The 15,699-nt window shown below is 41.3% G+C and overlaps 1 protein-coding gene across 1 annotated transcript; it reads left to right on the forward strand.

Annotated features, from left to right (window-relative positions):
- The first annotated feature begins 632 nt into the window (after window positions 1–632).
- wscd1b (WSC domain containing 1b) lies at window positions 633–13,688 on the forward strand. Its single transcript, XM_026329373.2, has 9 exons — window positions 633–958; window positions 2,165–2,838; window positions 7,802–7,916; window positions 8,936–9,120; window positions 10,102–10,223; window positions 10,836–11,025; window positions 11,541–11,705; window positions 11,812–12,012; window positions 12,647–13,688. Exons 2-9 carry the CDS (start codon window positions 2,448–2,450, stop codon window positions 12,997–12,999), a joined length of 1,722 nt encoding a protein of 573 aa, XP_026185158.1. The 5' UTR covers window positions 633–958; window positions 2,165–2,447; the 3' UTR covers window positions 13,000–13,688.
- Window positions 13,689–15,699: the final 2,011 nt, after the last annotated feature.

A 15,699-nucleotide genomic window follows, 5' to 3' on the forward strand; every position in this document is an offset into this window, starting at 1 on the left:
GATATTTCAGTTTTTCTTTTTTAATAAATTTGCAAAAATTTCTACATTTCTGTTTTTTTCTGTCAAGATGGGGTGCTGAGTGTACATTAATGAGAAATAAAATGAACTTTTTTGATTTTGGCAAATGGCTGCAATGACACAAAGAGTGAAAAATTTAAAGGGGTCTGAATACTTTCCGTACCCACTGTATAGTGTGAAGGTCAGGCAGGTACTTCAGATTTACTAACATGAGGCTAAACCATGGGAACAAAAAATGAATTTGAACATCAAATTGTACAATGTGGACTTTTTTCTTTAATTTTTACGCACACATATTCTTGAAGTGACTGAAGGCACAGTACTAATAGAAATTTACTGGCAGCGTACATGTTGCTCGGGTCTCTCCTGAGGCAACATCGTGGGTCAGCAGAATGCGCAGCAATAAAAGACACGGTGGGTATGAAGCACGTAGGCTGTAACAGATATCTGAGGTGACACCGGTGTTTATTATAAGACCGTCTTAGGTGCAGGGCAAGCTGTTGACTGCTGGACACGATCGACCCCCGTTTGCACAGTGGAGGAGCTGTGACGCGTTTAGGTCACCAATGCAAATGAGACTGGCTACCCCTCCTCCTCCTCCCCAACATCCAACATCCTCCTCCTTGCTCACCAATACACACACACACACACACACACACACACACACACACACACACACACACACACATACACACATACACACATACACACACACGCACACAGTCTGCGCTTTATATTGCCGTGCCAGGCTTTCAGAGCGACGGAGAGCAGCACTGGCTGGCTGAGAGACAGAGACAGAGCTTATATAACAGCCTCTGTGGGAGATTTTTACAGAGCCGGGGGGACCTTTCCACAACAAGCGGGGAAACAGCGATCACATCGGCCATAAACTGATAAGTGATCGAACGATATGAGGATGCGTACCACTCCACCGGTGAAGGTAAGCCGCGTGTTGAAGTGTCCTGTCTACTGTAAATGGTGGAGGCACAGTGAGGGGTTTTTAAGATGGAAGACCTAGCCTTCTTAAATTGTTGTTTACACTCGCTGTTTATTTATATTTCAACCCATACGCCCCTTTCAGTCAAAGCGCACAGATCTTGATATTTTCGTTTACATTCGTAATGGGGAGTTATTTGGTGCCTAAAATAAAGATGGAGTTGAACATAACTTCCGCTCTCGGACTGTTTCATTGTACAAACTGTTGCTTCTGTCCTCGGGAGCACCGAATACCGCACCCCTACTTTTTATTTGGGGGCGGGGGCTCTATGTGTCCCCTTGACAAGACAGGCCTAAAGTGGAAAGTAGAGCTGAAGGGCATGGCGATGTGTGACGGCCACGGAGACGACGAGGCGTTAATGGATATCATCGGATGTGAGGACAGTCTGCGAGGCAAACATAGCTGGAAACCTCCATAGGCAAAGGAGAATCAGCTGTATCAAATAGGCTGTTGCAAACAGACCATCGTGCAAACACACAAAAGACCAGGTCAGGGCTGCACTTCACTGCCCATCTTTTCAGTCAAAGTATCAAGCTTCATGATGCACTTAGTGCATCCTAATTATTCAGAACCCCTCAACTGCGCCTCTTCGCATGTTTGATTTTTCCTTGCCACTTATTCATCTCTCCACAGATGAGGCAAGAGATTGTCTACATACAATTATGATAATCCCCATTTCATAAGCACCCATAACGCTCTCTCCAGACAGTGTTTTATCACTGTGATAACCAAGATTTGGATTGTGATGCTGGAAGATATTGCCAGTGTTGAAATGACATCTCTGCTCTGAATGCAAGTCCAGTTTAAAAGCCATATTAGTGAAGGTCAATATAATTTCCTAATTTTAAAATAAGTTGATTAATGTGACAGGATAGCACAATCCCAGCATGCAGACAAACCAGGGATTTACAGGAACTGCTGAGCATAACTTCAGGCAGGGTCTTAGATTACCAACAAATAGCACAAATGAAAGCAACACAGCAACTGGTGGTGGGGGGGGGGCAGACAGAAACACAAACCCATATGTCAACATGAGCTGTGCATCTAATCCACCAGGCATATACTTCGTTTTGACTGTGTTTAGATGCAGAAAAATACACTTGTGCTTTAAATCCAGCTGCTTGTGTGTATGTGTGTGTGTGTTTTCAGGTTTAGTGCATCAGCTTTTACCCAAGTATCATCCTGGAGTCAGTCACCACAAGCGTTGGATATTAAACCCCTTTCTGTTGCAAAACATCCATTGTTCTCCTGCTGCTGTTGGACCGCAGCGATGAAGGATCATGACACAGTATCTACACCACTGCCAGATGCTGCAGGTCTTTCCAAGATTATGAAGTTGTAAGTAGGTAACATATCCATCTTCAGGCTCCTAATCCAATGAAATGGTTTTGAGTTAAGTTGACGGAGTTGAGAGACAGTGAAAGGTGTGGGAATGGTGGCACCACTCTACAAGCTGCACTGCCTCTTGAAGCAGGCTCAGATGCTGCTGCTTTGTCTGGGTATTGCCTATCTGATGGCAGGCAGCGTCCTGCTTCTGCAGCGCTCCAACATCAGAGTCGCCCAGCCAAACCTCGCCAGCCTGCCACCCATGCTGTCCCTCGCAGCACCCCCTACTGCCCTCAGGAACGCAGGACTGGGCATGAGGGCACGCTCCAGATGGGCTGTCATTCAGACGGTGTCCAGTGGGGGAGCCAAGGCAGGTCGACACTGGCCCGCTTCCCGGAGCCTCGGGGTTCAACACTTGCATCGCCGCTGGTTTCACAGTTTACTGCCAGACAGTCCAGAGCAGAGGGTCTCTCTCCACAGGAGCAGCAGACATAAAGGTAAAGAAATGTATAGGGCTTACAGCTGTGTCTGTGAATACATTTATAAAATAAAACCTAATAGCCAATCTAAAGAGTTAGATTTGTCTCTACATTGAGCTGACACTGCTCTGTGGTTTTTCCAGCTCACTCATAGTTGTTACTTCATGAGCATCACTGCAACTTTCCTAGCAGGCAAAAGAAACATGGTAACCAGTGCTGATGTTACCATAGGATCACTGGGCACGGTTCAATGTAATTACATTAGTTAGTTTGCAAGCAAGGTATTAACAACATGAAAGAGCTACTACAGTATTTTAGCTAGAAGATCAAACTGCACAGAATTCAACCAGGTCCACTGAAATCTCTTGAGACTACAAAACTGTGTGGCAAAGCTCTCAGCTATAACACCATCATACTGTCTAAAATACAGCAGTGGAAAAGGATATGTGAGACAGAAATATCCTGGTAAAGATGTGTTGGCTGAGACTTGGTTTTCCTGGTGAATAATATATGAATGAGCAAATATACAAGTTTGCTTTCTATTCTCTGATTTACCTTTTTAGCTCAGATGGCCTGGAGCCACACTGCGCACTGGGCCTCCACAGTACACTCACATCAGGTTTCATTTTATATTCACAAACAGATAATCATGATCTCAGAACACTTAGCGGAGCATTATTATACATTTATACAACATTTTCCATGCGGGTGTTTTGGATCTTGTAGATGAATGATAGTGCTAACTGATCCTCTCAGAACTGGAATGGGAAAAGGCAGGCAGACACCAAAGTGGATTATAGCAAATAAATGAGTAATTATGAAGATAAAATCATAGAATTTCTTACTTACACTTTGTGTGAAGAAGAATTCACATTACTTGAGTACTTTCAGATATCCCCGGAGATTGACTCTATTGTTTAACAGTGCCTGTCAGTGCCTTTGCCATTTTGTTGAAATGATAAATACAGTGGAATTACCTCCAGCGGAAGATTTGTTCTTTCAGCTCTTTCTTGAAAATCATCCTACAACAGCTCTTAATCCCTTTTTTAAACAGACACTACATAACCGCTCCGTCACTAAGCAGGGTAATACAGATGAAAAATGTTGGAGGCAGGAATGAGATCAGTTTCAGTAACAAGCGTCTGGCAAGGGTTCCTTTTAAAAAGTATTATCCAGGACAGAAAATGAATCCCCCCTCCTTCTATTATGTCATGTCCTGGAAGAGTAAGTGGCTGAAGGTTCCAGACACAAAGAAAGGGCCATTATTTGTGATATCATATATAAACCTCAACATTACAATACACCTTCAAACAATAAGCATGCAGACATATCACTTTCACATGCTGCTGAAATAGTTGAGCTGAGAGAAAATAAATCTGCACATATTTTGCTAATTGATTAATGCCTTAAAGCAATAGACATTTTAGGAAATACACTTATTGGCTTGCTTGCGGAGAGTTTGATGACATCAACAACTCAAGCCTTTCATAAAGACCGAAGGCAGGGAAATTGCTAGCCCGGCACCTAAAGTGCTGAACAAATTTATTAGAGCAGCGCCCACAGCTGCCCTGAACTAACAGTACTGGTGATTACCAGCATCTTTGATGTTTCTGTATTGGTTAGTCCACCAGTATGTTCAAGCTCTTTGGTCAGTACTGTTTATAATGCTAAAATATAATTATTGTTATCCATGAAGAAAGGCAGGAATAAATCATGAAGCACATTTTTTTATTCAGATGCTCAGTTACATTTATTTACCTGCATTCCCTAATGGAACAATAAGTCTTAATTGGTAAATGTTAAGCTTGATTACATTTACAGTATACTTCTGAGTCCAATGTGCCAGCATAAAAACGTGAATTCAGTTTGAAATTCCTTATTCCTGTTCAGAATGGTGAAGCTAATAAATGACAATCAAATTTTTAGCTTTAAGCAAGTTTCTGACAAGTTCCTAAAATATTAGTGTTTTTTCTTTTTATCACTGGTGGTATAATTTGTTAAGCACTGTAACCTCTCATAAATCCACAACATTTAGTTTATGTGCTTTATGTGCATGCATTAAACAAACAAGCTAGACCATGTTAGCTTTCAAGGTGCTGGTAGGCAGATGATACCTCAGGACAGAGCCAGGTTAACTGCTTTCCCTTCACAGCCAACCTTTTATGCTGAGCTATATTATCCATATAAGAAAGACACTGATCTTCCCATCAAACACTCAGGAGCAAAAAAAAAATCAGTGTATTTTCCAAAATGTCAAACTATGCCTTTATTCCTTTTTATCAAGCAAAAAGCACACTAATCTGCTGCTCCTAGCTTCTGAAATTTAAGAATTATTTTGTCTTTTGTGTGTTTTCAAATTAAATAACATTTTGTTTTGGAGTCCCAGTCTAAAAAAAGCAAGAAATGTGAAAGAGTGACTTTCAGTAATTGACTTGACATTTTACTACATTTACACTAGTCTCACATGTCATTTCTGTTTTTCTACAACAGTTAAAGAAGCACTGTCTTACACGGTAGAATATAGACATCTCACAATATAAGTACATATAATATAACATATATATATATATATATATATATATAATATAAGTCTCTGCACTGGAGCCGAAAGTTTGCTCCGAAAGTTTGCACATGCATCACCTGTTTCAGATATTCATGGAATCAGTGGCCCTACCTATTCAAACATTTTACAATAAAAGTGAGAGTCACATGCATATTACTTTGTGTCTGCTGCTGGAAACTTTGCACCTCACAGGGATGAGTCACAAATTCCTTGATATGCAAAGAACAAATCAGAAGTATTACACAGCCATAGGTGTGCAGGGAGATCAGAAGAGAGAAATATTGCAGGGGTTGCACAGTAGGAGCCACGCTCTCTGTGTGGTAGTATTCCATGATATGTGCTTCTTATAGGGTTTGCATTGATGCCTTTGAAAAGTTGTAGGCAGTCAGAAAGTGCAGGTGATGTGCTTGTATGTGCATCTGTTTACAGTATACTACGTCCTGTTGCAATCTCTAATCCTGGCTTGGGTTAGCAAATCATGTTGAAATCTCTGCTGTAGTTTTGATGACCATCCTCACATCTATGGGGATTATAGACCCAGCAAAGAGAGTATAAACCCTCTTTAGCCCAGTGTAATGAAAACACACAGTGCATGTGGCCTCATACTTGGCTGTTCATTAGCCTCCTCCATCCAATTCTGTGGGGAAGAATCAGCTCCAGCACAGCCATCTGTCTTAGTGTTTAAGAAAGCGACACAGTATCAGACCTAAGTGCAGTGATTTCTGTCATGTCTGGGAATTCAGTCTGCTTCCCTCCATTATACCCCAGCTGCAGCTGCCTGGTGCTTCTCCTTCACTTTGATTAAAGCAAAAACCTGTCCTGCTGGGTGAAGGGGGTGGAAGGGCCTCACCTTGGGTGATGCCTCTTGAGATGCTTCCTACCTCAGACTTTGGCATTCTCAGCTTCTTAGTGTTCTCAGGCACCAGCTGCTAGTGTTCTCAGTGTTAGTCTGCTGAGGGACATGCGGCTAGTGACTCATCCTCACCCCAGTACAACAGCCTGGACTGGCTTCAGAGGAAATCACAGACTGATTGAATCGCAAATTCAATATGGTGATGCCTGGTCTCCCAGAGATTTCACAGTCCATTGCCTGCTTCTCGTCTGTGAACCTTGCTGCCACATAGCTTCAATCTGGGTAGCATGTACTGTATGTCCTCTAATGCTTTTTAAGTCCTCTCTTTGACTACCTGGCATCAGTTTATTTTTATGCTGACAGTAAAGATACAAATATTCAAGCTGACGCCTTACGGTCATTGAAACCTTTTAAAATATCAATGAATACAAATTCATACTAAGATTTGTAAAATAAGCCTCAAAAACAAAACTGTGGAATTACTCATATGAAATCCATGCAGCAAGAGTTAAACTAACAGCATACAGAGTAAAGACATTTAGCTTATAATCTAAAAATATACCTCTCAGACCTAAGGGGCAAGATGTAAATGAAAAGAGCATGTAAACGAAGTGCATGTGCTAGCGTCTACACAGAGACTGGTATTTATAAAGAAGACTTTTATGTGTCAGCTGAGCAGAGACTGCAAAGACAAGGATAACATCAAAGACTGAATTTGGGTGATCTTATACATGGAAACCTAATCTTGTCAGCACATCAAAACAGCCTATCACAGCCTATTACGCATTACATTCTTCCTTATATACAGGGATCATTTTTATTCCAGTGCAAGTAAACACTGTAGGAAAAAGAATAATCTATATTTAATGATTAAATTAGGCCTAGGCATGTTATGAATTAGTTAGATATTATGGCTCACAATACACACTGGTGTGCCGAATTTCTGTGAGTAAGTGATGACTCAAAGGCTGCCTTGGCATCGTTAAAGGACAGACTAAAGAAGTCTGGTTTATGTCCAAGTTGAAGTGGAGCGTGTTAACAATCATTCACAGCGAATTGAGGGAGTGTGCATTATTCTCATGAACATGCATGCAGTTTGCATCTGGGATACTTAGCAGAAAACAGGGCAGTAAGTGCCATCCTTGTTATTATTATGGACTTAGTCTACCTTAAATAACAACATTTTTAGAATGTTTTGAAATATGCACTGAAATAAACTTAAAGAATAACGATAACCTGTCCAGCGTGTACCCCTGTCTTTCACCCAAAGAGAGCTGGGATAGTCTCCAGCAGATCCCTGTGACCCTACTAAAGAGGAATAAGCGGGTATAGATGATGGATGGATGGATATAACAAAAGAAAAGAAGTTATCCCTCACTTTTCAGCAGAAACAAAGTTATTCTGCTTGGTAAAACACTGAAATGATTACCAATTATCTATATTGTTGTCAAAGCCGTAAATTTAATCAACAGTAGTGTGTCAGTTGTGTGAGGGTGCTTATACTGAATGTCTTTACAGGGAAGGTTTCATACTGAAGTGTTTGTTTCTCCTGCCGACACATGCAGGAACCTACATGGGTTGCTTTCTGCACAATGCCAGTGCTCGAGCCCTGGGAGGAACCATGCTTTATGACCTGCGCAAAATGACCAGCTCTCTGTGTCAGGACACCTGCTCAGAAAGGTAATGCGTTTATGGCATGCTCCTGTGAAGGGACCACAGAAGGGTTGCTGTTTGAATAAACGCTTTGGATCTCAGTCTCTTCCATGAATGCCTCCTGTGTTTGGAGTCAATGGAGAGCCAGGTGGCTGGATGACAGTTAAAGATGAGGGGGTAAAAGAGGGGAGAGTGAAGAGCAGGCCAGGACAGAAGGCTGGATCTGTTGCAGAAGGAAGGAGCGAGGTGTGTATGTGTTAGAAAGCTTAATGAGCTGACTACAGCATTTGGTGAATAAATCAGTGGTTAGATATGTTCCTTCCTGTGGCCACAGTGTGGAAATCTCTGACTTGGTCATTGCGAGTTGAATTAGCAGCAATGAAATGGCTCTCTTGCAAACAACATGGAGAGACAGGTGGATTTTCACTCAAGGAATGACCCAATTAAATTATTCCTTTTAATAATCTTAGCAGCAAGGAGGCAGCGCAGCCTCACTGAAACAGAACAGCAGAGGACAGATGGATGCAGTCAGACTGAGAGTTGGCGCTCACATCTCAAGCCCACTGAACCTTCTGCCCACCCACCCACGTGGAAAGCTGTCATGCTCGTTACCTGAGCAGGCCAATTACCACAAGGAGCAAAAGTAAAAAGTCAAGGCAATTTATGAGGAAGCTTCAAAGGACATATATGAAAAGGTCAACTTTGATGAGGTCTCTGTCTTTCCAAAGAAGGCAGGATAAAGAGAGGGGAGGAGGGATGAGTCACAACATCCTTGATATGTAAAGTACAGATCAGAGGTGACCACAGTTCAATTAGAAAAAGGTATTATGCCCCACAGAAGGATCATTGACACGCGGGACAGAACACAGACGAATTAAATGCTGGGATGTTCAAGTTCAGTTAACCAGAAAGTTGTTGATGGCGTTTTAACTGATGTGGGATGGCTTTGCCTGAGGGCAGTAGCTTAGGGTATAGGTTATAGGTTATAGATTACAGATTGCGATAGCTAAGACAATAACTGTGCACCTGTGTGTGTGTGTGGTTAGTGGGTACCAGTTTGCAGGTCTGGAGTATGGAGCTGAATGCCACTGTGGGAACCGGATCAGTAGCTCACGGGCTCCTGAAGAGGACTGTAGTCTGATGTGTCGGGGTGAGAGAGGGTCTCCCTGTGGCGGTGTGGGTCGACTCTCCATTTACAAGGTGGAGGAGCAGCTGCCTGGTCACAGAAAATGTGAGTCACTTTCCCCTCCAAAGAAGGAGCAGGACTGTTCACTATTTATTCTCTGCATGAGCTGTACTGTAGGTGACTGCAGACAAGAAAAGAACTAACTGAAAAAAAAAAACAGAATTAAACGAAATTAAACAGCTCACGCACCAATTTCAGTTTGATGTAAATCGTGATACATATGAAAAAAGCAGTCCTTTTGTTCTGTTGTGGGACAGCTACCTTCTCACAAATCTATATGCCAAACTGTTTTCACACTACGGTCTAATTGTACTTCTTGTAGTGAGCCCACATTGTGCTGAGGGCTTCTTTTTTTCTACCTGCAACATATGCTTCCATCACCACCCTGACATCACATCTGACCTTACAGAGAAAATTCAAAATCCTGTCAGCCCAGCCCAGGACTTTGTCGTATTAATACAATGTACTTAATTACTTATTACTTATTACTTACTTATTTTTGTGTTTACTCTTTTTTTGTTAAGCAGTTTGTTACTTAGTTCAGAAGTGCCATCTAATTCAAGTCAACATAATTCTTAAGACTTTTTAATAACTACGACACTGATTACCTATGAACATGTTTCATAGAAAACTCTTTTCTGTTCCTTAGAGATATGCACCCATTGTTGTTGTCAGCAAGGTCAAATATTATATAAGGACTTCATATCATATGCAATATTAATATGCATAATTGGATTCACTCTCTGGAGGTTTGCGGCAGAACTGTGGATGTATATTATCATTACACTTTTATTATAGGAATATAGAATAGGGCAGAAATACTTTGGAATGAATGGTTATTTGCACGTAACTTTGATACACATCCTATTTCTTAGTAATTTTAACTTTTAATTTTAGTAACTTTATTTACCCTTGTCAGGGCATAAATGAAGATACTTTCTTGTACTGGCCAGTGCAGGTGAATTCTACCAAATCTATGCTGCCACTGGTGTGCATCTATTTTGTTGTGTATTTTTCTCATTCCAGTCAGAAATGTTCACTACCGTGGTTGCTTTGTGTTGCCGAAGAGCACCATCAGCAGCTTCCCTGTGTACTCCTTTCAGTCCAACCTAACTGCACAGTCCTGCATCGAGTTCTGCACTGATAAGGTTTGAATTCATTCTCCAAAATGACAGACCTTATGATCGCTTTATTTCACATAATAGTGGCTGTCTGTAGCATACTGGCACTTCTCTACTCTGAGGAGTGGAGAGTGTAGAGCTCAGGGCGCTGTCTCCATTCCCAGCCAACCACATGTGGGAGTACATGAATTTTGCTGAATGTCTAAGGTTTAGTATGCCTCTAATGAGAAGTAGATGAGAAGTGAGATCGTACTGGATGCAGCTGTGGTTCCTTAGAAAACACAAATGGCTGGTAGAAATATTGCACATCATCTGGCAGTGACTGTGATGTGACTAATTCTGACTGTGTGGCGTGTGTGTGTGCATTAATGTCTGTATGTGTGATTATGCATAACTTGTCGAAAATTGCTACTGCAGTGCCTGTCCTTGTGCTTTGACATTGAGCATTCTGACCTTCTCTAACTGGAAAAGTGAGAAAAAATAATGACCAAAAATGAAGTGTGGAGTGTGGACACACACTTTCCTGCTGCACAGTGAGCTGACACACTAGCCTTGGGTAGAGCAGGAGAGAGAAAAATAACTAATAAAAAATAAATAGGATAAAATACATGGAGAACATTTGTGCTTTTGGTTTTGTAGGAGCTTCCGCTGGCTGTGTTCAAGAAGCCCCACTGTTTCTGTACATGGACCACATCTCTTTTCAGTCTCAACCAGCAGTCCGAAAAACAGGAGTGTGTGGGGAACAGTGCTCTGAACAACACAGGCATCTCCACACCTGTAGCACCCCCTGAGCAAGACCACTACCAGGTGTACCACACACCCGTACTTGGTAAGATATTTGTTATACAAAGACACGCCTGTGTCATTGGTATGTGACAGGGTCTTCTTTAAAACTCCAATCATATAAAGCCTCATCTTGATTTGTTTTACAGAGGGAGATGGGACAAAGTAATATTTAGCAGACCATGTTCATATTTGAATCCCATCCAATTCTGATAGTTCAGTAATTTTTATGGATCACACACAGCTCCGGGTTCTCTCTCTTCCTGTAAAAAGGCCTGTAAAAATAAACTGTGATAAAGCTAGTCTTTTTCCTGACTGTCAGGGGATATTGTCTCATTTTCTTGGGGAAAAACACTTAGTGCATGACTGAAAAGGAAATTGCACTTCAAAGTAGTTCATCTCTAACTTAGAGCCAACCTTAAATCTCAAACTCTGATCTGTCTCATAAAACTTGTTCTTCATTATCTTTGTTCTGAAAATGGCCTTTGAGAATCCACATTTGCTGGTATATTCTGATATAATGGTTGTATAACTGAAACTGACAACAGTAGCTCCTTCTAGACTCCAGGTGCAAAGAGAGGATGTTTCTCCCGCAGCGGTCCAACTCCCTGGTGGCTCTTTCTAGTTTTCCTGGTGCAGGAAACACCTGGGTACGGCACCTGATCGAGCTCGTGACTGGTTACTATACAGGCAGCTTCTATTTCGACGGCACACTGTACAACAGAGGTGGGGAGGGCACCGCACCACTGTTGAAATGAGTTTTTGAGTGAGTGCTGAGTGAAATACTGCCATGCAGCTGACCATTATTCATTCATTTATTCATTGGTTCCAGGTTTCAAAGGAGAGAAGGACTACTGGAGGAGTGGCCGCAGCATCTGTGTAAAGACCCACGAGAGTGGTCAGAAAGAGATTGAGATGTTCGAATCTGCTATCCTGCTGATTCGAAACCCTTACCGCTCCCTCATGGCTGAATTCAACCGCAAGTGTGCTGGACATTTAGGACATGCCACAGATGCGCAGTGGAAAAGTAAAGGTAATGCAGTGCAATCCACACAGACATAATGGTTGCCTGGTTTATGGCTGTGCTGGAGGACGGTGTAGTTACTGATGCATAATGTCCTGCTGTTGATGTTACAGTGACTGTAGAGCTAAGGGCCTTCTGTGACTGTGAAAGCATCATGAAGCAGTTGCATTCTCCTATTTACAGTGAAAACTATAATTTTGAGTGTTACAACTTTTATACCACAGTCAGTAATACACAGTAAATGTATTTTCAAGGTTTTATTTTAATGAAAAAAAAATCATCAGTGCCCTTGTTACCCTGCATAATCCACACACCTAAAACTGTAAACTGTGTTTGGACTGACTTTCTACAAAAACAACAGACCTTATCAAACCTTTCAGGCTGCCCCCAGTGGTCTAGGATGCTGAGAAGGAACCATAGAAAGATCTGTTCTGATTATTCAGAGTATGCAGACATTACTATTTTATTTGTAGGATTAGTCTGGGTGATTTTTCTGATTTTCATTTTCTGTGCTGTGGAGCAAATTCAACATTCTTTCATTTTTTATTTACTGTCAACAATTCAAATCACAAGTCACAAATCACCTTATCACTGGTTGAGACTGTTCTCCGAATGATCCTCAAATGTGCTCTATTGTCTTCAGAATGGCCAGAATTTGTCTCCAGCTATGCCCCCTGGTGGGCATCGCATGCACTGAGTTGGCTGAAGTTTGGGCATCGTCTGCTGGTGGTGAATTATGAAGACCTGCGGAAAGCGCTTCTCCCTCAGCTTCGCCTCATTGCAGCTTTTCTAAATGTCACTCTGACTGACGAGAGGTTACTTTGTGCCCAGAGCAACCAGGATGGGCATTTTAAACGCTCTGGGGCCCAGCGGCCTTCCTTTGACCCATTCACCCCAGACATGAAACAGATGATTGACTCCTTCATTCATACTGTTGACCAGGAACTCCAAAGCAGGAACTTTAGTGGGCTTCCACAGGAATACCTCCCCAGATGATGAAGGGGCACAAACTGGTCCAGCAGGGATTTGTGAAAGGAAAGTTCTTTAGCGAGTGCTCTGTGGCAAACAGACACACTCTGGCTGATTAAGAGGACTGCCTGACTCTTTGATAAACCAGACACACAGAATGGCTGCAGAGTCAGGGAAAGACAGTTGAGGTCACTGGAGAAAAAAATGACAGTCCATTGTGAAGTTCAGTGGTGAACAGCAATGAAAGCCTCAGGGCTGGGGACTGCCGCTCTGAGAGCAGCAAATATGACAAATACTCAGAGAGGATTTGATGTGATTTGTTGGACTGCAGAGTTGGGCTTAACCAGCAAAGAGCCTGGCTGCACAAATATGCGTGTGTAAATCCAGGAGAGATTCATTTTGGTAAATGAGGGTTTTTTTGTGGCCCTTTATAATTTCTCCTTAGTACATACTGTATATTGTGTTTTTAGCATACACAAAGCCAAGTCATACTAACATAGATTATAAACACAGGAGTATTACCCAGATTAGACAGTGCTTCCTTGGGAATGCACTGGTTGCTAGAGGTCTGCAACATGTAGCTGAATGGACTTTCCATAAAACTAGATTGACTGTACATGAACTAAAGAAATATGCTGTGAAACTGCTTTAACCTGTAATTCAAACCACCTGGATTTATGAACATTTTGTTTCAGTAAAATTGCATTCAGTTTGAATTGAATGAAGATTTTTTACAGTCTAAGTTTATTTACTTGAATTGTTTGTCACTTTAATGGCCCAAGGTGAGTATTTTCTGGAGAGGTTTGTGTATTTAGCTGTTAACAGTCTGTCCCAGCACAGATAGTCTGTGTCCAGACTGTTCAGTCTGTAATTACAAATAGACTTAAAAAAAAAGTACTCGTTATATAACTTTGTCCTCACTTGTTCAGACATTGGAGATGTGAAGACTTACCACATTAATGAGTCCTGATAGATACTGGAAGAATGGTGCCACCTGGTGGTTGAGGTGCTAATAATGCAATGACCAGACCATAGCAACATTAAAAATGGAGGAGTGGGCAGACTTTTCCCAAAAGTATCGCTACCACCATTATGAAGCCTTGTTTTGAGTATTGATATTACTGTCAATATAGCCAATACCAAAAGCACCCCCCACCTGACTGAGAGTATACAGAAAACTTCCACCTAATGCAGTAAAACAAGGCTCCCTCTCTTAGGGGAACGCTCATGCCATTTGAAAATTACATCTCCACATGAGCATCACAGTATCCCATTATCTATGCATGTCTGGTGAGAGAGAATGGACTGACAACGAGATTTATTTTTTATGTATATTTATGATGTTTTTATTATTGTTCATGCCTCAGCAGTTTCATCATTGATCAGGTGAAATTAATAATGGATTAACAGAGCATATTTGAAATAATAGGAAAAAAAGCCTTGATTGGCAATTACTGAGCAACATCCTGTTGACAAGAGATTCACATCATACTGTAAATCACAGCATATTCTTCACCCTTACCTGATATTACATTGGCTCCTTTCATGGATTAACTGCACCAGTATAAGTGATCCTGGCCTAGAATTACTTCCTACTAGAACAAAGCCATTTTGTGGTATTGCCTATGCCTGTTAAAAACCTTGAAATCTGTCCAAAATTGTATTTACAGTGTTCAGTTAGCAATAACAGGGAGAACAGAGCCAACACACAAAGATGTCTATCACTGTATGCAAAGAGACACAATATCAAGAATATCAGCAAAAGACAGTTCAGTATAACCACTCTGCAACTTGTGTCTATATTTTTTACACTTACATTTTTAAGTCAAGGAGGAGACAGTTTTACTGAATATCAAGGGCAAAACATCATAAACTTTAGCCTCCAAAATTTACCACATAGTTAAAGCAATAACTCAGAACTGAACATTAAAGTTTCATTGTACTGCCTCTGCACAGGTTTTCATGAGATTTTGTCCATCCAGCAGTGTTTCCAGCTACAAGCCTCAAGGTTAAAATCCTTCCTGAGCTGGTTCACAACCCTGCTGTGAACATCTATCCTATGCAAGCCTGTCTCTGTCTAAATTTTTTCCTTAAACACGTGTCTGACACATCGGAAACCAAACACTGTCTTCACATTTATGTGATAGACGACAACAGAAATGTGGGCCAATGCGTTAATCTGAAATTTCTAGCAAATCTCACAGAGGTTTGGTTGACAGTTAGAGACATTCTCCTGGTTGTGATAAGTGCTTATTGATTTGAGCAGTTTATCTTCATAAAAACTTATACAGCTTCATGCCCAAATTTAAATGCAAAGATTTTGTCAGTGATTGGTCACCGAAAGAGAAAATGCAACAGGGAAAGGCTGTGATCCGGAGATGTTTCACTCTCTGCAGGACAAACTGTTCTGCAGAGAGTGGCACAATTCAGCCTTCAGCTCTCAGAAACATCATCACTACTTCTTTCCATTATTTAAAGAGGACTCTTATAGGACTTGAATTTCTGATCCAACACCATAGAAAAATGGACTGAAAGCAAAACATTGAAGTTACCAGTTATCACTGTAATTGTCTATTTTCTGTAGAAACAGAACAGCATCAGAACAATTTCTGAAGTGTTATAATCACATTATGTGATAAGTGTTATTTGTCAAATGACTGCAACAACAAGATAATATAATCTGAATATGTATATAATCAGAAATGTGATAGATCAGAAAGCCAAGTA

Source organism: Mastacembelus armatus, chromosome 14, assembly GCF_900324485.2.
Source record: "Mastacembelus armatus chromosome 14, fMasArm1.2, whole genome shotgun sequence".
NCBI classification, from domain to species: Eukaryota; Metazoa; Chordata; class Actinopteri; order Synbranchiformes; family Mastacembelidae; genus Mastacembelus; species Mastacembelus armatus.